This window comes from Hemiscyllium ocellatum, chromosome 25, assembly GCF_020745735.1.
Source record: "Hemiscyllium ocellatum isolate sHemOce1 chromosome 25, sHemOce1.pat.X.cur, whole genome shotgun sequence".
Classification (NCBI taxonomy): Eukaryota; Metazoa; Chordata; class Chondrichthyes; order Orectolobiformes; family Hemiscylliidae; genus Hemiscyllium; species Hemiscyllium ocellatum.
The window spans coordinates 5,769,745-5,792,955 of NC_083425.1; the positions used below are offsets into that span (position 1 = coordinate 5,769,745).

The following is a 23,211-nucleotide window of genomic DNA, read 5'->3' on the forward strand; positions in this document are numbered from 1 at the left end:
ATGATACTTTTGATCTTGTGTGCTTTAGCTTTTAAGGAACAATTGGCACAGTGGTTAGCACTGCTGCCTCACAGCACCAGAGACCCAGGTTCAATTCCCTCCTCAGGCAACTGTCTGTGTGGAGTTTGCATATTCTCCCCATGTCTGCGTGGGTTTCCTCCCACAGTCCAAAAATGTGCAGGTTGGCTGAATTGGCCATGCTAAATTGCCCATAGTGTTAGGTGGGGGGGCTGGGTTGCTCTTCGGAGGGTCGGTGTGGACTTGTTTGGCTGAAGGGCCTGTTTCCACACTGTAAGTAATCTAAAATCACCAGTTTAGTGGATACATGTATTGTAAACTTTTTAAAATGTTTAGAGCTGTAGATTAGACATTGAAATTTTAGTTATTGCAAAACATCATTTCTGAAAACATTTTGAACAACTTATAGGAAATTTACTTTCTCATCATACCTATACAACATTGAATTTCAGTGTCCAGATTAACAATAGAAAGTTCCCTTTCGAACACCGTCACTAATAACAAATGGACTCAGAAAAGAAAAGTTTTCATAATGGTTAGCTTCTTGACGCCCTTCAGATGTCTTGTAAAGGTGCTGTAACAATGTGAACTGGCATGTAGTGCAGCAATAATATGTAAAGAAATACAACAGTATTAAGCGACTTTTGAAGATTAATTACTTTATATGTGTTAAAAGGACAGCTATGTGCATGGATGTGCAGATGTTGACCTTTAATCTTCTTATCAAATTGTCAACAGAATTATTGTACATAGCCTGTTCTTTTGAGCTTTCATTTTTATTGAAGAAGCAACCATGGCAGAGAATCACACCTTTCAACCCTGGGACTATGTTGTTTTTGCTTTTATCCTCTTTGTATCTGCTGCAATTGGTCTTTTTTGTGCTTTTAAACGTGGTCGGACTGAGCAACAAACAACAGAAGAGTTCCTGGTAGGAAACCGGTAAATAGGATTTAAACATTTTTTGGAACAAATATGAGTTTTGAAATTTAATTTCCATTGTAAAGGAAAAATAATTAAATATAAATAAGTAAATAATTTTAATGTAATTAAAAAATCACATTATGCTTTTTTCATCAGACAGCTCTCTGCATATCCAATATCTCTTTCATTGGCTTCTAGTTTCTTGTCTGCTATAACAGGTTTGTGTTTCAATTACTCTAAAATATTTGATCAATGGATAAGATAAAGATATTTACATTACATTGCAAATTGAGGTGCACCATTTAAAATTGAAGTCAATATAGTTGATATCACAAATGTGTACTTTTAACACTAATATAAGATGCATATTGAAGTAAATATATAAAATTAAACAATTCCTTCAGTCATTATTTTATTAATACCTGTCTTCTATAAATTCTTATAAGAAAGAGAAACTACAAAATAAATAATTTAAATTATGAATCAAAATTAGGTTGAAAACCATAAAGCCTTGATAGTTGATAATTGTTTGACTTATTATTGCACAGGGACCCCCAAATCTCACTGTGCTGCAACTTTCTGCAGTCCTCCTCCATTTAAATAACATTCGTCTCCTTTAATCATCCTGCCCAAGTGTGCAGTTTCTCATTTTCCCACATGATATTCCACCGATCAAGTTTTTGCCCTTAACCTGTCTATATCTCTCTACAGATTTTTGTGTCCTCTTTCAACACTTGCCTTCCCGCCTATTTTTGTGACATCCACAAACTTGGCAATAGTACATTCACTTTCATCATCCAAGTCACTAATATATGTTGTTAATAATTGTGACCACTGCACTGATGCCTGTGGCACTCCATGAGTTGCAGTTTACCATCCTGAATGTTCCTTTATCTCAAATTGCTGACTTCTGATCATTAGTCAATCCTCTATACATGCTCATATATTACCCCTAAAGCCATGGGCTCTTGTTTTATGAGTAACCTTATATAGGGTATCTTATTGAAAACCGTTTAGAAATTCAAATATTGGGTACTAGGTGCCTTTTAAAACATCCTGAAAGGTCATCATTCACCCTCCAACAGTCCAGGGAACAAAGCCCCAGTCTATTTAGCCTCTCCCTACAATTCTTACACTATCTTTTGACCAATGAAGAAAGTGTGCTAAGTGCTGCCGTCACCACCCTGTTGATCTGTGACTCCACTTTTAAGGAACTATGCACCGGCACCCCTAGGTCTTTTTGTTTGGCACCACTCTCGAGGGCCCTGCCATTAGGTGTATAATTCCTGCCCTTGCTTGCCTTACCAAAATGCAACATCTCACATTTATCTAAATTAAACTGCATCTGCCACTCATTGGCCCGTCTGATCAAGGTCCTAGGGGTGCCACAGTGGCTCAGTGGTTAGCACTGCTACCTCACAGCGCCAGGGTCCTAGGTTCGATTCCAGCCTTGGGCGACTGTCTGTGTGGAGTTTGCACATTCTCCCCGTGTCTGCGTAGGTTTCCTCCGGGTGCTCCGGTTTCCTCCCACAGACCAAAGATGTGTAGGTCAGGTGAATTGGCCATGCTAAATTGCCCATAGTGTTAGGTGCATTAGTCAGAGGGAAATGGGTTTGGGTGGGTTCCTCTTTGGAGGGTCGGTGTGGACTGGTTGGGCCAAAGTGCTTGTTCTCACACTGAAGATAATCTAATCTATTGTACTTTGATATTCTGCACTACACCAATTATTTTGCTGTCATCTGCAACTTACTAACTATACCTGCTATATTAACATCTAGATCATCTATATAATTGATTAAATGCAGCGGACCCAGCACTGGTCCTTGTGGTACACTGTTGGTCAAGGCTTCCAGTCCAAAAAGCAATCCTCTGTCACCCTGCACTGCCCGATTGTATCTCCTACCAAAGATTTACAAATCTGACTTCCCAGGTCGACCCCTTGTCTCAGCTTGCAGCTGTCTCACTGAAATCATTTCTGTCTACCTTGACACCGTCTTGTCCCCCTCAGTCCGGGAACTTGCCACCTACATTTGGGACACTACAATGCCCTTCACCTCCTCCCCGGTCTTCAACGCCTCATCTTTACCATGGACATCTAGTCCCTGTACACATCGATCCGCCATGACAAAGGCCTCCAAGTCCTCTGTTTCTTCATCTTGTCACAACCAGTACCCTTTGACTGACACCCTCATCCGCCTGGCTGAACTGATCTTTACCCTCAACAACTTCTCCTTCCAATCCTCCCACTTCCTCCAAACTGCATGGGACCCAGCTATGCCTGCCTCTATGTCGGGAACGTGGAACAATCCATCTTCTGCAGTTACACTGGCAAAAGGATTGAGGATATAGAAAATGATTTCAGGGAGTTAGGATGGAAGCTGCAAAGCAGGACGAACAGAGTAGTGTTCTCTAGTTCACTACCGGTGCCATGAGATCGCGAGGCGAGGAACAGGGAGCGGGCGCAGCTTAACACGTGGCTGCACAGCTGGTGTAGGAGGGAGGGTTTCAGATATATAGATAATTGGGATGCCTTCTGGGGAAGGTGGGACCTGTACAAGAAGGACGGGTTGCATCTGAACTGGAAGGGAACCAATGTCCTGGGTGGAAGGTTTGCTTGAGTAGTTTGAGAGGGTTTAAACTAGTATGGCAGGGGGGTGGGAACCTGAGCTGTATACCGGAGGTGAGAGTTGATGCAGATAAGGCAAAGCAAGAGGTAGACCAGCTAGTGGGAAGGATTTTCCTGGGAAGGAAGCAAGGGATCAGTTAAAGTGTGTTTGCTTTAACTCAAGGAACATCAGGAATAAAAGTGATGTACTTAGAGCATGGATCAGTACCTGGTGCTATGATGTTGTGGCCATAACAGAGACATGGGTTTCTCAGGGGCAGGAATGGTTGCTGGATGTTCCAGGGTTTAGAGCATTTAAAAAGACTAGGGAGGGGGTAAAAAGAGGAAGGGGTATAGCATTGCTAATCAGAGAGGGTATCACAGCTACAGAAGCTTCCATTGTGGAGGAAGATCTGCCTACCGAGTCAGTATGGGTGGAAATTAGGAACAGCAAGGGAGCAGTCACCTCGTTAGGGGTTTACTACAGGCCCCCCAATAGCAGCAGGGAGATTGAAGAAAGCATAGGTCGGCAGATTTTGGAAAAGTGTGGACGTAGTAGGGTTGTTGTAATGGGTGACTTTAACTTTCCCAATATTGATTGGAACCTCCTTTGAGCAGAAGATTTGAATGGAGCTGTTTTTGTAAGGTGTGTTCAGGAGGGTTTCCTAACTCAGTACGTTGACAGGCCGACGAGGGGAGAGGCCTTTCTAGACTTGGTGCTCGGAAACGAGCCAGGGCAGGTATCAGATCTTATGGTGGGAGAGCATTTTGGTGATAGTGACCACAACTGCCTCACATTCTACATAGCTATGGAGAAGGAGAGGATTAGGCAAAATGGGAGGATATTTAATTGGGGAAGAGGAAACTATGATGCAATGAGACATGAGTTAGGAAGCATGGACTGAGAGCAATTGTTCCATGGTAAAGGCACTATAGACATGTGGAGACTGTTTAAGGAACAGTTGTTGCAAGTGATGAATAAATATGTCCCTCTGAGACAGGCAAGAAGTGGTAAGATAAAGGAACCTTGGATGACGAGAGCGGTGGAGCTTCTCGTCAAAAGGAAGAAAGTAGCTTACATAAGGTGGAGGAAGCTAGGGTCAAGCTCAGCTCTAGGGGATTACAGGCAGGTGAGGAAGGAGCTCAAAAGTGGTCTGAGGAGAGTCAGGAGGGGGCACGAGAAAGGCTTGGCAGAACGGATTAGGGAGAACACAAAGGCATTTTACACTTATGTGAGGAATAAGAGAATGGTCAAAGAAAGAGTAGGGCTGATCAGGGATAGCATAGGGAACTTGTGTGTGGAATCTGAGGAGGTAGGGGAAGCCCTAAATGAGTTTTTGCTTCTGTCTTTACGAAAGAAACAAACTTTGTAGTGAATGAAACCTTTGAAGAGCAGGTGTGCATGCTGGAATGGATAGAGATAGGGGAAGCTGATGTGCTGAAAATTTTGTCAAACATTAAGACTGACAAGTCGCCAGGCCTGGACCAGATTTGTCCTCGGCTGCTTTGGGAAGCGAGAAATGTGATTGGTTCGCCACTTGCGAAGATCTTTGCATCCTTGCTCTCCACTGGAATCGTACCTGAAGACTGGAGAGAGGCAAATGTAACTCCTCTCTTCAAGAAAGGAAATAGGGAAATCCCCAGCAATTACAGACCTGTCAGTCTCACGTCTGTCGTCTGCAAGGTGTTAGAAAGGATTCTGAGGGATAGGATTTATGACCATCTGGAAGAGCATGGCTTGATTAAATGCAGTCAACATGGCTTTGTGAGGGGCAGGTCATGCCTCACAAACCTTATCGAGTTCTTTGAGGATGTGACTACAAAAGTTGATGAGGGTCAAGCTGTGGATGTGGTGTATATGGGCTTCAGCAAGGCATTTGATAAGGTTCCCAATGGTAGGCTCATTCAGAAGGTCAGGAGGAATGGGATACAGGGGAACTTAGCTGCCTGGATACAGAATTGGCTGGCCAATAGCAAGTGGTAGTAGTAGGAAAATATTCTGCCCGGAAGTCAGTGGTGAGTGGTGTTCCACAGGGCTCTGTCCTTGGGCCTCTACTATTTGTAATTTTTATTAATGACTTGGATGAGGAGATTGAAGGATGGGTCAGCAAGTTTGCAGACAACACAAAGGTTGGAGGTGTCGTTGACAGTATAGAGGGCTATTGTAGGCTGCAGCGGGACATTGACAGGATGCAGAGATGGGCTGAGAGGTGGCAGATGGAGTTCAACCTGGATAAATGTGAGGTGATGCATTTTGGAAGGTCAAATTTGAAAGCTGAGTGCAGGATTAAGGATAGGATTCTTGGCAGTGTGGAGGAACAGAGGGATCTTGGTGTGCAGGTACATAGATCCCTTAAAATGGCCACCCAAACGGTCAGGGTTGTTAAGAAAGCATATGGTGTTTTGGTTTTCATTAACAGGGGGATTGAGTTTAAGAGCCGTGAGATCTTGTTGCAGCTCTATAAAACTTTGGTTAGACCGCACTTGGAATACTGTGTTCAATTTGGGTCGTCCAATTATGGGAAAGATGTGGATGCTTTGGAGAGGGTTCAGAGGAGGTTTACCAGGATGCTGCCTGGACTGTAGGGCTTATCTTATGAAGAGAGGTTGACTGAGCTCGGAACTTTTTTGTTGGAGAAAAGGAGGAGGGGAGGGGACCTAACTGAGGTATACAAGATAATGAGAAGCATAGATAGAGTCGATAAGCAGACACTATTTCCCAGGTCAGAAATGGCTAACACAAGGGGTCATAGTTTTAAGAGGGGATGTCAGAGGTGGGGTCTTTACACAGAGAGTTGTGAGACCATGGAATGCATTGCCAGCAGCAGTTGTGGAAGCAAGGTCATTGGGGAAATTTAAGAGATTGCTGGACATGCAGATGGTCACAGAAATTTGAGGGTGTATACATGAGGATCAATGGTTGGCACAACATCGTGGGCTGAAGGGCCTGTTCTGTGTTGTACTGTTCTATGTTCTATGTAACCAATTTAATGGGGTTTTAAAGAGTAACATTGACTGAGAATGAAGGGGAGCCCTTTTGATGTACTGTACTTGGATTTCTAGAACATACTTGTTGAGATGCCGCATCAAAGATTATTGCAGAAAATGAAACTTCATAGTACAGGGGAACATGGTTGCATGGGTAGAAACAAACACAGAATGCTGAAGAAAATCAACATGTCTGGCACCTTCTGTGGAGAGAGAAACAGACTTAACATTTCGAGTCCAGTATGAATCCTTTTCAGAAGTTCAAGATAGGTAGGAAAATATTTTGTGAAGAAGACATAATGAGGTTGCAGATATGAACACAAGAATTAGAAGGAACAGGAGGCTGCTTATTCCCTGATCCTTGCTCTCCAATTGTATAAGATCATGGCCCACGCGCTGTATTCTTCAATTCCTGCCTTGTGCCAGCCCCTCATAACCCTCAACTCTTCAGTATTTTGAAAATCAATCTACATCCTCTTTAAGTGCTTCCAGTGATCTAGCCTGTGCAACTCTGGGGTAGAGAATTCCAAACACTCTGAGAAGAAATTTCTACCATCTCAATTTTAAGTGACTGTCCCCGTATTCAAGATTCTATCGCTGGTTGAAACATCTCAACATCTATCCTTCCCCCTTGGAATCTTGTACGTTTTAATAAGATCACCCCTGATTCTTCTGCATTTTTATGAATAAATATCTAACCTGTTCAGTTTTTCTTGGTAAGTGAACCTTTTCATCCCAGAAATCAATCTACTGAATCTCTTTTGAATTGCCTCCAGTATTGGTATATTTTTTCTTTAATACAGGGACCAAAGATGTACAGAGTATTCCAGATGAGGCCTCAATAACACACTGTACGATTGTCATATGTGAGTTTTGAGAAGATTTGTAGCTCAGGTTGAGGTTTTGGATGTAGGTTTGCTCACTGAGCTGGAAGGTTCATTTCCAGATGTTTTGTTACCCTACTAGATAATATCTTCAGTGGGCCTCAGGTGAAGCAATGCTGAAAATTCCTGCTTTCTATTTATATGTTTGGGTTTCTTTGGGTTGGTGATGTCATTTCCTGTGGTGATGTTATTTCCTGTGGTGAAGTCACAGGCAGAAAACTAGCCACCAGGATACATGAACACCAACCAGCCACAAAAAGACATGACCCTCTCTCACTAGTATCCTGACATACGGATGAGGAAGGACACCACTTCGACTGGGACAACACATCCATCCTATGACAAGCCAAACAAAGACACCATAGAGAATTCCTAGAAGCATGGTAATCCAACTGGAACTCTATCAACAAACACATCGAGTTGGACCCCACCTACCACCTCCTGAGAAAAGGAACAGGAAGTGACTTCAACACAGGAAATTGCATCACCACAGGAAATGACATCACCAACCCAAAGGAACCCCAAACATAAAAATAGAAAGGAATTTTCAGCATTGCTTTGCCTGAGGCCCACTGAAGGTGTTACCTAGTAGGGTAACAAATCGTGTGGAAATGAACTTTCCAGGTCAGTGAGCAAACCTGCATCCAAAAGTTGTAATAAGTCTTCCCAATTTTTAAACTCCAGCCCCTAGCAATAAAGGTCAAAATTCCATTTGCTTTCTTAATTGCTAAGTACAATTCCATGCTAACCTTTGTGTTTCATGCACAAAAACACCTAGATTCCTTTAAGCAGAATTCTTTGGAATCTCTCTTCATTTAAAAAAAATAATCTCCCTTTTTATTCTACTATCAAAGTGCATGATCTCATATTTTGTACAGTAAACTCCATTTGATAAGGCTTTCCCCACTCAGTCAACCTATTTATAATCTCTTGTAGAATCCTTATGTCCTCATCACAATATGTTACCCCACTAATTTTTGTTACATTAAAGATGGCAGCAAAGTAGGACACTCCAACCAAAGCTCCTCCGCTCCTTCAGTTTATTTCTTGTTTCCTCTTTTTATTCTCCCTTTTTTCTCTTATTGCCCCCTTTGGTGTTTTCTCCATCCTGGTGTTCACGTACCCCCTTATCAAAGTCTTCTGGAAACCCAAATGCACTAAAGCTTCTTGTTTATCAACTCTGCTTGTTATGTTCTCAAAGAACTGTGACAAATTGTCAAACACGATTTCCCTTTCACAAAGCCATGTTGATCATGGATGTACTTTAGGTTGAATGAGTGGACATAAATCTGGGAGATGGAGAATGATGTATGAAAATATGAAGTACTTGCTTTGGCAAGAAGAAGGAAAAAGCAGAGTATTATATTACTTAGAACCATAAAGTCATACAGCAGAGAATCAGACACTTCGGTCCAACCAGTCCGTGATGACCATGATCCCAAACTAAGCTAGTGTAGACTGCCTGTGTTGGGCCCATATGCCTCCAAACATGTACTTCTCAAAATGTCTTTTCAATGTTGTAACGCACATCCACGACTTTCTCTGGAAATTCATAGAACATAGAACATAGAACATAGAAGGATACAGCGCAGTACAGGCCCTTCGGCCCTCGATGTTGCGCCGACCGAGTCCTACCTAACCTATACTAGCCCAATAACTTCCAAATGCCTATCCAATGCCCGCTTAAATGAACATAAAGAAGGAGAGTTCACCACTGATACGGGCAGGGCATTCCATGAACTCACAACCCGCTGTGTGAAGAATCTACCCCTAACATCTGTCCTATACCTACCACCCCTTAATTTAAAGCTATGTCCCCTAGTAACACCTGACTCCATTAGCGGTAAAAGGTTCTTAGTATCTACCCTATCTAAACCCCTAATCATCTTATACACTTCTATCAGATCTCCCCTAAACCTTCTCTTCTCCAATGAGAACAGCCCCAAGTGCCTCAGCCTTTCCTCATAAGATTTTCCTACCATTCCAGGCAACATCCTGGTAAACCTCCTCTGCACTCGTTCTAAAGCTTCCACATCCTTCCTATAGTATGGCGACCAAAACTGCACACAATACTCCAGATGAGGCCTCACCAGAGTCTTATACAACTGCAACATGACCTCAGGACTCCGGAACTCAATTCCTCTGCCAATAAAGCCCAGTACACCATATGCCTTCCTCACAGCACTATTTACCTGGGTGGCAACTTTCAGAGATCTGTGTACATAGACACCAAGATCCCTCTGCTCATCCACACTACCAAGTAGCCTACCATTAGCCCAGTAATCCAACATCTTGTTATTCCTACCAAAGTGAACGACTTCGCACTTAGCTACATTGAATTCCATTTGCCACATTTCCGCCCAGCTCTGCAACTTATCTATATCCCGCTGTAACCTACCACTTCCTTCCTCACTATCCACAACTCCACCGACTTTCGTGTCATCCGCAAACTTGCTTACCCAGCTTTCAAGTCCTTCCTCTAGATCATTTATAAAGATAACAAAAAGCAATGGTCCCAAAACAGATCCTTGTGGTACACCGCTAGTAACTGCGCTCCAAGATGAACATAATCCATCAACTACTACCCTCTGTCTCCTTCCAGCCAGCCAATTCCTAATCCAAACCTCTAATGTATCCTCAATGCCATACCTCCGAAGTTTTAGCATTAGCCTACCATGGGGAACCTTATCGAACGCCTTACTAAAATCCATATACACAACATCTACTGCTTTACCCTCATCCACTTCCATAGTCACCTTCTCAAAGAACTCAATAAGGTTTGTGAGGCACGACCTGCCCTTCACAAAACCATGCTGGCTATCCCTGATCACGTTATTCCTACCCAGATGTTCATAAATCTTATCCCTTACCATTCTCTCTAAGACTTTGCCCACCACTGAAGTCAGACTCACTGGCCTATAGTTACTAGGGCTATCCCTACTCCCTTTCTTGAACAATGGGACCACATTCGCTATCCTCCAGTCCTCTGGTACTATTCCCGTTGACAATGACGACATAAAAATCCAGGCCAATGGCTCTGCTATCTCCTCCCTAGCTTCCCATAGGATCCTGGGGTAAATGCCATCAGGCCCAGGAGACTTATCTATATTCATCCTTTCCAATATTCCCAAAACCTCTTCCCTGCATATTTCCAGGGCATCCATTCTAATTATTTGTGATTCCATATTCACATCAGCAACAGTGTCCTGTTCCTGAGTGAATACTGATGAAAAGTACTGATTTAATGTCTCTCCAATCTCCTCCGCCTCCACACACAACTTCCCACTACTATCCTTGACTGGACCGATACCTACCCTAGTCATCCTTTTATTCTTGACATACCTATAGAAAGCCTTTGGGTTTTCCCTAATCCTACCAGCTAAAGACTTTTCATGTCCCCTTCTCGCTTCTCTTAGCTCCCTCTTTAGCTCCTTCCTGGCTACCTTATAACTCTCAATCGCCCCTACTGAACCTTCACGCCTCATCTTTACATATGCCGCCTTCTTCCCTTTCACAAGGGACTCCAATTCCTTACTAAACCACGGCTGCCTCACAAGGCCCTTTACACCATGCCTGACTGGTACATACCTATCGAGGACACGCAGTAGCTGCTCCTTGAACAATCCCCACATCTCATTAGTGTTCTTCTCCTGAAGCCTGTTTTTCCAATCCACACAACCTAAGTCATGCCTCACTGCATCATAATTTCCCTGCCCCCAGCTATAGCTCTTGCCCTGCTGCGCACGATTATCCCTCTCCATCACTAAAGTAAAAGTCACCGAGTTGTGGTCACTGTCCCCGAAGTGCTCACCTACCTCCAAGTCTAACACCTGGCCTGGTTCATTACCTAGAACCAAATCCAATACAGCCTCCATATACATTCCATATACGAACTATTCCCTTTGTAAAAAACATTGCCCCTCGTGTCTTTTTAAAATCTTTCTCTTCTTAGCTTAAAAAAAACCCCTAGGCTTTAAATCCCTGTCCTAGGAAAACACTCCTGCCATTCACTTTATGTTTAACTCTCATGATTTTATAAACCTCTAAGATCACCTCACAACCTCCTACACTCCAGTAAAAAAAAGGTCCTAGCGTCTCTCCATAACTTGAACCCTCCATTCCTGGCAATAACACATCCTGTAAATCTCTTCTGAACCCTCTCCAGTTTAATAATATCCTACCTATAACAGGGTGACTAGAACCAGACAATACTCTAGAAGGGGCCTCTTAAAGTTTTGTGAAACCTCAACATAATGTCCCAACTCCGACAGTCAAAGGTCTGAGCAATGAAGGCAAGCGTGCTAAACGCCTTCTTGACCACCCTGTCTATTTGTGACACAAATTTCGAAGAATTTTATACCTGAACCCCAATTCTCTGTTCTATAACACTACCCATTAATTGTATAAGTTCTTCCCTTACTTGTTATATTAAAATACCTCACACTTATCCAAATTAAATGGGTTTTCAGCCCATTGACCAAATTGATCAAAGTGTCTGTGTAATCTTAGACAACCTTCACTGATCACTAAGCCAACAATCTTGGTGTCATCTGCAAACTTGCTAACCGTGCCTTCTATATTCTCATCTAAGTCATTTATATAAAAGACAAACAAAAATGGACCCAGCACCAATCTCAGGTCACAGGCCTCTAGTCTGACAAACAACCCTCCTCTATCACTGTCTCCTGTCGTTTACCTCTGGTATCAACTGGCAAACTCATCCTGAATCCCATATGATCTAACTTTACTAATTAGTCTACCACCTGGAACCTTGTTAAAGGCTTTACTAAGGTACAAGTAAACAATGTCTACTGCTCTGCCCTCATCGGTCTTCTTGGTTACTTCCTCAAAAAACTCAAATACGTCTGTGAGACACAATTTCCCTCACATGAAACTATGCTGATTATCTCCAATCTTTCCTTGCCTATCCAAATGCATCTAAATCCTATCTTTCAGAACCACTTCCAACAACTTAGCCACTATCGAAGTCAGACTTACAGCTCTATCATTCCCCAAGCTTCTCTTACATCCCTTCTTAGCTAAATGCACAACATTTGCCACTTTCCAGTCATCTGGCACCTCATCTGAAGTTATAGAGGATACAAATATTTCTGCAAGGGGATATGCAATTTCTTCTGCAACTTCCCACAAACTCCTGAGATAGAAGAGATCATGTTCTGGACATGTATCCGTCTTTATATTTTCTAAGATCTCTAGCACTTTCTCTTCTGTAATGTGAACTGTTCTCAAAACATCAATATTTATTTCCTTGAGTTCTCTAGCCTACATTTCTTTCTCCACAGTAAAAATTGACACAAAATATTCATTTACTATCTCTTCATCTCCTGGAGATGGAGAATGACTGCAGAGTTTGACATTAGAAAGAATCTAGGTGTTCTAGCACACGAATAACAAAGTTTGAATGCTGTTTCAGCATATAAGCAATAAGGCTGATGGGCTGTTGTCATTTATTATGAGGAGAATTGAATGCAAAAGTAAGGATGTTATGTTTCAATTATATGTGGCACTTGTGAGACTGTGTCTCAAATACTGTATGCAGTTTTGGTCTGTTTTATTTAGAATGGATGTAAATGCATTGAACATGATTCAGAGTTTGTTTCTAGATTAATGCCTGGCATAAGTGTGATGACTTATTAGCAGACGTTTGGGCAGGCTGGATTTATTTCCACTAGAGTTAAAACAGTGGGTTGAAATGTATAAATGCTGAATGAACCTGCAGGATGGATGTGGAAAGAGGGTATCATCTTGTGGGTTTGTGCAGAATTAGGGGCACTGGTTTAAAATTCAGGTTGCCCTTTCAGAACAGATATGAGGATTTTTTTTCTCAAACATTTTTGAGACTGAGGTGTGTTAGGCCGGAATCTTGGGATTCCGGTCTTCGCGAGTTCTTTGGAAGGAGAGACCGCACCAGCTTCTTTATTTAGGAGCAGAACACCGTTTATTTTACAGAATCACGACTGGAAAACTATACAATGAATTCTACTGCATGCAATTCATTGGAGAAGGCGTTCTATCTTCCCCTTCGGACCTGGCTCAATTATACTTCGCGCTGCCCGGAGTTCCCTGTCAGTTCTCCCTCATCCGTCCCCCTCATTGGTTGGTACACCTGAGGGTGAGGGGGTCTGCGTCTCCATTGGCCGTATCGAGGTGCCTGTCCAGCTCCTGCTGTGCCGGACAATGGTACAGCCATCCTGAGGTCGGCAGTTCCGATCCTGTAATCAATGGTCCATTGTTCCGAGTATCGATCTCATTGCTATGCGTCTGACAGAGTCAATGGTCTTCCGCAAGCGAATTAACAAGCATTATCATTTATCATGGGTTTCGATGGGAATCTATTCTGATAGGTACATTAACAGATGCTTTAGTAATCATGTACTCCGACAGTGCAATTCACACCGTTCGACAGTTACCGGTTCCTTCATTAGTCATGAGTTCTCAATGGGACAGTCTGATACTGGCTGACATGATCTAATCAGCGAGGAATGTTACTTCAGACAGGTAGCCCTGCAGTTGCCAGGTTCTCCCCCATGGCTGCGATTAACTGTTTAGGGGCTGGAGCTGGTAATGTCTGGTGTAGTAATAGTGCTACCCTCCCTAGCCCCATTCTTAGGCAATCTAGGGGCTATTCTCCCCAACAGGTGGTAGACTTTCATTTGGCAAGACAATCAAATGTTATTGGGGATAGATGGGAATGTGGATTTGAAACACAAATGGATCAACCATGGATAGTGGAGTAGAGTCTGGAGGCTGAATGATCGACTTTTGCTTTTATTTTGTTTGCTCAAATAACACAAAATAAACTGGTATAACTTGGTTAAATATTTGGTCATCCACTTTGGTTGAAAGAATAGAAAAGCAGATTATAATTTAAATGGAGAGAGACCACTGAATACTGTCGTTGAAAGAGATTTGATGACTTTGCACAAAAATAAACAAATGTTAGTGAGCTGGTACAGCAATTAATTAGGTTAGCCTCCATTGTAAGTAGAAAAGGGAAAAGAATTATTACAACTGCCATTGTTATGATCGTGTCGAAAGTACTGGATACATTTTTGTTCTCCTTAAGGAGAGATATTCTTGCACTAACTTTTTGTGGATTGTCACTTTGGTGTGGTGGAACGTGTGCCTGATGATCTCTTGAAAGACTCCTGCCTGAAACGTCGACTCTCCTGCTCCTCGGATGCTGCCTGACCTGCTGTGCTTTTCCAGCTACACACTCTCAACTCTGATCTCCAGCATCTGCAGACCACAATCTCCTAATGCCATCAAGAGGTCCTTGCTCCCGGTAGGGTTGCCCATGGTAACAAAATCTGATGGAGGTACCAGATAAAGGTTCAGACAAAAGCCTTCAGTGCAAATTAGGTGAGGGAAGACTAGCACAAGGTGGGCCTGGTTACTATGGCTTGACATATCATTGAATCCTGACCTATCACCTGTGAAGACCATGTCCACAATAAAGCACTTGATGTTCTAAATCCAACTGAAGTGTTTAGCTTAGGGATGATATATCTAATCATCTGGTGACAGAGCAGTCCTTTTCAGGGTGCCCTCTGCTCACTCCATGTAGGTGACAGGTGAGAAAATGTGCCCTAGCTATAGAGTAATCAGCTTTCTCCCAACTGGAGAACTACATCCTGTAGAGTCACCATGAGCTGGAGCAGGAGAATGAGACAGAAACAACTTTTTTTATGAATTCATAGGTTGAGGACATTGCCAGCTGTACTAGTGTAGTGATTGGAATGAGGGCCCTGATTTGGGGATATTAATCTGGACCAATCATGGACCCCTGGCTGACAGATATAAACAGAAGTCTGAGTGTTTTATTTCTCCCTCCAACTCCATGTTGATTTAATCCTTGCCCTCTTCCCCACTGTTTTTTGATCACGCAGCATTGCCCTCTGAGAAGGGCACTGCTTGTCAGTGGCCACTCTGGTGTTTCCTTTCTTCCTGGTCGTGGAATATAAATAAAGATTTACCCACTTGTTGTTCTTCACTGGGCCCTACACCTGCACACACTTCTTCACAACATGGGTGCTGGGGAAAAATAAGCACTACCACTGTTAGGCGGTAATATGGGGGAAAATAAAGAAAAGAAAATGAAAAAAGGGACAAAAAAGAAGTGTTAGAGATTCACATTATTCTAGGGATTGGTTGTTAACTAGCTGGTCAGAGTCCATGGATGTGCATGCGTAAATAATAACGACATGCGACAGAATAACGGCCTTCAAGGAGTTATTTCAGAGGTGATGAGAGAAACCACCATGGTCCTGAAGAGAATTTGCTCACAGCAATTGTCTTTCGAGTTGGGGTAAGCATTTCTGGCATCATGCCTTTATTTTGGAAGCTTGACTCATTTGATTCTGCTATTGAAGACTGGGCTCAGTATGTGGGGAAGAAAATGCATTTTTTCCCAAGCAAATGACATTAGAGACATTAAAATCAATGAGTAATTCTGCTGATTGCTTTTATTCAATTCGTGTTGGGATGTGAGGGTCCCTGGCTGTCCAGCGTTTGTTATCCGTCCCTCGTTGCCCTTGAGACGTTGGCTGTGAGCTGTGGCCTTGATCCGCTGGAGTCAATCTTCTGTGGGTTGACCCAAAATGCCATTAAGGAGGGAATTCCAGCATTTTGACCCTGCGACAGTGAAGGAATGGTGATATATTTCCAAGTCTGGATGGTACACAGCTTGGAGGGAGACTTGATGGTTGAGTTCCCACATCTCTGCTGTCCTTGTCCTTCTAGATGAAAGTGGTCATGGGTGTGAAAGGTGCCATCTGTGGTTGTTTGGTGAATTTTTGCGGTGCCTCCTGTAGATAGCAGTTGTGTGTACTGAGTGTTGTTGGTGGAGGGGGCAGATGCTTGTGGATGTAGTGCCACTTAGGTAAACTGCTTTGTCCTGGATTGTGTGAAGCTTATTGAGTATTGTTGGGGCTGCATTCATCCAAGCAAGTGGGGAGTAATTCCATTACACTCCTAACTTACACCTTGTAGATGGGGAGTCAGGAGGTAAATTACTTGCGGAAGTATTCCTAGCCTGTGACCTGCTCTTGCAGCTACTGTGTTTATAGAACATAGAACATAGAAAAATACAGCGCAGTACAGGCCCTTCGGCCCTTGATGTTGTGCCTATCCAAGCCCACCTAACCTACACTGGCCCACTTTCCTCCATATGCCTATCCAATGCCTGTTTAAATGCCCATAAAGAGGGAGAGTCCACCACTGTTACTGGCAGGGCATTCCATGAACTCACAACTCACTGAGTAAAGAATCTACCCCTAATGTCTGTCCTATACCTACCACCCCTTAATTTAAAGCTATGCCTCCTCGTTATGTTGAGTTTCTAGTCAATGATAACTTGAAGGATGTTGATGAGGGGGATTCAGTGATAGGAGCCTCATTGAATGTCAAGGGGCAGTGGTTAGATTGTCTCTTCTTGTTGAAGTTCATAGCCTAGCATTTGTGTGGTGCAAATATTACTTGGCACTTATCAGCCCAAGCTTCTATATTGTCCAGATCTTGTTGCATCTGAACATGCTTTGCTTGAAGTCGCGAATGAAACTGAACATTGTGCAATCATTGGCAAACATTCCCAGTTCTGATCTTGTGATAGAGGTGAAGTGGGAGATGGCATGGAGCAGGATGACACTAGGCACATGGACACACAAGATGGCTGCCGGACCACAATATGGAGAGAGACAGCAGAGCAAACACAGACACTGCCTGGGGCCACCAGAATGCCAGCACAATGCACTCAGCCTAGTTGATTAGTTTAAAGCAGATAGGAGAGAGAATACATACGAATAGCATACACTGCCTACGATGTGTCTGGGTCCAGCCAACACCTTTGATAGAAATGCTAACAGTCTGATATGGACTCAATACAGAGGGATAATAATCATCCTTCTCAGGAAGAGTGATTAGTGCCCGTTACTACAGCAATGGACTTCAACGCGGACATTGAAACTGAAAATGTCTGTGCTGAAACTGACAATCACCGCGCTGAAATGAACAAAGGTTGCGTTGGAACTGACAATGACTGCACTGAAACTATTAACTATGTACAATAACCAAACCATGTTACAAAGACAATAACCTTTTCACTGATCTATTATATTACAAATTGTATAAAAGTATCTTTATTCGTGCTCCGGGTTGAGAGAAGACTCGCAGCTGACCATTGTGCTGTTGGTGTCTTTCTCTCCCCGGAGCTCCGGTATTTCTTTGTACAATAAACTCTGTCATTGAACCCCGACTCTGACTCTGAGACTGGTGATTTTCCCCACAACAGAGGAAAGATCATTGAAACAGACCCACAGCATTTTTTTCGGTTATTAGGAGCTTAACTTTCCCTGAGGCATCAGATACTAAAACCTTTCAAGAGTCAGAAAGTCATAGAGATGGACAGCATGGAAGCAGACCCTTCAGTTCAACCCAACCGTGCCGACCAGAGATCCCGACCCAATCTAGTCCCACCTGTCAGCACCCGGCCCATATCCCTTCAAACCCTTCCTATTCATATACCCATCCAAATGCCTCTTAAATGTTGCAATTGTACCAGCCTCCACCACATCCTCTGGCAGCTCATTCCATACATGTACCACCCTCTGCGTGGAAACATTGCCCCTTAGGTCTCTTTTATATCTTTCCCCTCTCACCCTAAACCTATGCCCTCTAGTTCTGGACTCCCTGACCTCAGGGAAAAAACTTTGTCTATTTATCCTATCCATGCCCCTCATAATTTTGTAAACCTCTATAAGGTCACCCCTCAGCCTCCGACGCTCCAGGGAAAACAGCCCCAGCCTGTTCAGCCTCTCCCTGTAGCTCAGATCCTCCAACCCTGGCAACATCCTTGGAAATCTTTTCTGAACCTTTTCAAGTTTCACAACATCTTTCCGATAGGAAGGAGACCAGAATTGCATGCAATATTCCACCAGTGGCCTAACCAATGTCCTGTACAGCCGCAACATGCCCTCCCAACTCCTGTACCCAATACTCTGACCAAAAAGGAAAGCATACCAAACGCCTTCTTCACTATCCTATCTTCCTGCGACTCCACTTTCAAGATGCTATGAACCTTTGTTCTTTGTTCTTTGTTCAGAAACACTCCCTAGGACCTTACCATTAAGTGTATAAGTCCTGCTAAGATTTGCTTTCCCAAAATTCAGCACCTCACATTTATCTGAATTAAACTCCATCTGCTACTTCTCAGCACATTGGCCCATCTGGTCCAGATCTTGTTGTAATCTGAGGTGTCCTGCCCATCCCTGAGCCATGTTTCTGTAATTGCTATGATATCCCAATCCCGTGTTCCTAACCATGCCCTGAGTTCATCTGTTAGGCCCCTTGCATTGAAATAAATGCAGTTTAATTTATTAGTCCTACCTTGTCCCTGCCTGCCCTGACTGTTTGGTTCACTTCTGTTTTCAACTGTAGCAGTCCCAGATTGATCTCTTTCCTCTCTATCTCCCTGGGTTGCCCCCACCCCACCTTACTAGTTTAGATGCTCCCAAGCAGTTGTAGCAAATTTCCCTGCTAGTATATTAGTCCCCTTCCAATTTAGGTGCAATTTAGGTCACTTCCAACCCAAAAGAGATTCCAATGATCCAAAAATGTGAATTCTTCTCCCATACACCAGCTCCTCAGCCATGCATTCATCTGCTCTATCCTCCTATTCCTGCCCTCACTAGCTCATAGCACCGGGAGTAATCCAGATATTACTACCCTTGAGGATCTCCTTTTTAAATTTCTGCCTAACTCTCTGTAATTTCCTTTCAGAATCTCAACCTTTTCCCTTCCAATGTCGTTGGTTCCAATGTGGACAATGAACCTCTTGCTGGGCCCTCTCCCCCATGAGAACATTCTGCACCCTCTCTGAGACATCCTTGATCCTGGCACCAGGGAAAATACTCACCATTCTGCTTTTTCTCTGGTGGCCACAGAAACATCTGTCTGTACCTCTGACTACAGAATCCCCTAACACCATTGATCTCTTGGAAGCCGACATACCCCTCGTTGCATTAGAGCCAGTCTCAATACCAGACACTTGGCTGTTCGTGCTACGTTCCCCTGAATCCATCACCCCCTACATTTTCCAAAACAGCATATCTGTTTGAAATAGGTATATCCACAAAATACTCCTGCCCTAGGTCCCGACTTTTCTTACCCTTCCTGGAGTTAACCCATCTGTGTGACTCTATCTGAGACTTTCCCCCTTTCCTGTAACTGCCATCCATCACATACTGTTGCAAATTCCCCATCGCTTCTATCTGTTCCTCCAACCGATCAAGAGTTGACAGGTTTAGTTAAGGATTGGTTTTCTTTGGTAGTTCAAGATCCAGGGGAAAGTGAGGACTACAGATGCTGCAGATTAGAGTCATGAGTGTGGTGCTGGAAAAGCACAGCAGGTCAGGCAGCATCCAAGGAGCAGGAGAACTGGTGTTTCAGGCAAAAGCTCTTCATCCAGAATGAGAGGCTTTTGCCTGAAACGTCGAATTTCCTGCTCCTCGGATGCTGCCTGACCTGCTGTGCTTCTCCAGCACCACACTTACAACCCCAAGATCCAGGGGGAATCTATCAGGGTTTTTGATGAGTTATAAGATGACTGGCAGAGGCAGAACATTTTGCTTTAACCCTGAATAAGATCCTGAGAAACTATTTGGTGTTTGGGATTAATGATGGAGTCATGCAAAAGCGTTTGCGAGCTGAAGTCCAATTGAACTTCAGGCAGGAAGTAGAACTGGTTTTGTCATTAGAAAATGCAGCAAATTGCATGTGAGCTACAGGGTATCCTAATGGAAGTGGACATCTTCACCTGTCCAGGTGACCTTGAGGAACACCACTTGAGTGTAGGCAATTGCATAGCCTCACGCAGGGCATATCCTGAGCAGAGGAACGCTAGGTTAGCCCACAGCAAAACCCCAAAACAAAGCCAAGCCATGGCCAAATGGCTAAAATGTTCTTCAGGATCCCAGTCGGCAAGCCGCCGTAGTTGCTGTCAGTATGCGGACTCAACAGCAATGGAGTCCTAACAGGGCCTGAGTTGAGTAAGAGAACCAGTAGGCTGGTATCTAGGAGAGTGCACACCTTGGAAAGTCCATCCATATATGATTTGGAACAATTACATTGTTCCTGTAAATCAGAAACAATCAAACGTTTGGTAAAATGGTCACCTCGTTCTAATGCATCAGTGATTGCAGAGTTCGTCTTTAACAAGATTCCCTCTAGATTCCAACCTTTAAGTTTGTACAAGATCTCAGCCAGACTGAGAACATATACCTGGGAACAATTACATATTAAGGGTATGACTCGGTCCCATGTCCTATGAGAAGCAGTTGGTGTAGTTATCACTATCGTAATAAAAGACTTGGGGCCCAAGCTTGATGGGATGGAATTGGTTGAGAAAGATTTACCTTGATTGAGAAAATGGCTGCTTGAGTGAAGTCCTACTGAAATATTCAGATTTTTTTTTCAGGAAGTCTAGGTGCTATCAAAGGAGCCAACCCATCTTGCATGTTGTTCAGGAACAATCCTGTGGTTCTGCAAGGCTTGCCCAGTGCCATTTGCCTTACGTACAAAAGCAGAGGCAGAAATCAGGAGGCTGGAAAGCGAAGGAATCACCAAAGTTTGCAGAATGAGCAGCACTGGTTGTACCAATTACGAAGCCAAATGGGTCGGTTTGCCTTTGTGGGGATTTCAGGCAAATGTAAACTGCTCCTCACAGCTGGATAAACGCCCAGTTCCTCACATGGAGGACTTATAGACAAAACCAGCGTGGTGGGCTGTGCGTCATAAAGTTGGATATGAGCCATGCTAACCTGCATATGCGACTAGGTAGGAGTCCCGAACGTTTACCATAATTAGCCCAAAACGGTTGTATCAATATATAAGACTATCATTGTGGATATCATCAGCCTGTGCCCTTTACCAGCAGATCATGGAGAACATTTTACAAGGTTTACCTCAGAGTGCTATTTATTTGGATGATGTGCTAATAACTGGGAAGACTAATAGAGAGTATTTGGAGAATTTGGACATAGAGCTTAAACAGTTCTCCCAGGCGGGCTTATGACTTAGAAAGGAAAAATATGTACTCCAGGTCCTCCAAGTGACATGTCTGTACTGGTGCTTAGATCTTTCCTTGGGTTGATGAATTATGACAGAAAATTCATGTGTAACATGGCCTCTATCTGGTAAGCTGGCTTCCATCTTGCAGGAGAAAGTGAGGACTGCAGATGCTGGAGATCAGAGCTGAAAATGTGTTGCTGGAAAAGCGCAGCAGGTCAGGCAGCATCCAAGGAACAGGAGATTCGACGTTTCGGGCATAAGCTTCTCCTGTTCCTTGGATGCTGCCTGACCTGCTGCTCTTTTCCAGCAACACATTTTCAGCTTCCATCTTGGCACTCTTACACCCGCTATTGAGAAAGGGTCAGCCTTGGAAATGGTCATGTCGGCAAGAAGCAGCCTTTCAGGAAGTGAAGAAGCATCTACCATTGTCCAAGGTGTTGGCCCACTACGATCCCAAGTGAGAGGAAGTGCTGTCATGTAATGCCTCCCTGTACGGTACTGGGGTAGTGTTAGTTCACCGGTGGCCCAACGGAGAGGAATGCCCAATAGTGTACGCTTCCTGAACTTTTGCTGATACTGAATGCAAATATGCCCAAACAGAGAAGGAAAGATTGGTGATCATCTTTGGTGGAAGAAAATTTCACCATTATCCTTTTATGGATGTAACTTGTAATAGTAATTCTATACTTACGTAAGAAATGAGAGGATGGCCACAGTGAGGGTCGGGCCAATCACGGATAGTGGAGGGAACTTGTGCCTGGAGTTGGAGGAACTCCTTAATGGAGATCCTTAATGAATACTTTGTTTCAGTATTCACTACAGAGAGGGACCTTGCGTTTCTTAGGACAGCATGATATGCTCGAACATGTTGATGTTAAGAGGAGATTCACCAGGGTGCTGCCTGCTCTGGAGGGCATGTCTTATGAAGAAAGGTTGAGAGAGTTAGGGCTTTTCTCATTAGAGCGAAGAGGATGAGATGTAACTTGATAGAGGTGTACAGGATGATAGCCATGATGTGGAGGAGCTGGTGTTAGACGGGGGTGGACAAAGTTAAAAATCTCACAACACCAGGTTATAGTCCAACAGGTTGATTTGGAAGTAGCATTCGGAGCACTGCCTCTTCTTAAGGTAGCTGAGGCATAGGTTGAGTGGATAGCCAGAGACTTCCCCAGGGTGGAGGGGGCATAATTTTAAGGTAATTGGAGGAAGGTTTAGGGGAAATGTCAGATGTAGATTCTTTACTCAGTGGTGGGTGTGTGGAATGCACTGCCAGCAATGCTAGTAGAGTCAGATAGATTAGGGACATTTAAGCAACTCTTGGATAGGCACATGGAAGATAGTACAATGAAGGGTATGTAGGTTAGCCTGATCTTAGAGGAGGATAGAAAGCTTGCATAACATCGAGGGCTGAAGGTGCTGTACTGTTTTATGTTCTAATGGACCACATCTGCTGCTAGTGCGACTTAAAGAAGGAAACACCATGCCGCCCATAGCTTCCGGGTGAATTCAGCAGTGGCCCCTTATTCTCAGTGTGTACGATTATAAGTTGGAACACTCTGGGCGGCCAAGTGGAAAATATGAATGCTTTGAGCCCCTCCCACTGGAAGATGCCTCCCGTAGAAGAGTCCATTCTGGTTTTAAACTTTCAGGATACCGTTCCGGCTACTGCTGACAATATCCAATGTAGACACAAAGATCCCGTCCTGGCAA

The 23,211-nt window shown here is 43.6% G+C and overlaps 1 protein-coding gene across 1 annotated transcript in view; it reads left to right on the plus strand.

The window, feature by feature from the left end:
* Positions 1 to 811: 811 nt before the first annotated feature.
* Positions 812 to 23,211, plus strand: part of LOC132827938 (sodium-coupled monocarboxylate transporter 1-like) — a 141,528-nt gene continuing 119,128 nt past the window's right edge. Inside the window, exons 1-2 of the mRNA XM_060844784.1 lie at positions 812 to 957; positions 1,096 to 1,157. Of these exons, the coding sequence (XP_060700767.1) occupies positions 812 to 957; positions 1,096 to 1,157 (208 nt within the window). The remainder of the gene's footprint in view (positions 958 to 1,095; positions 1,158 to 23,211) is intronic.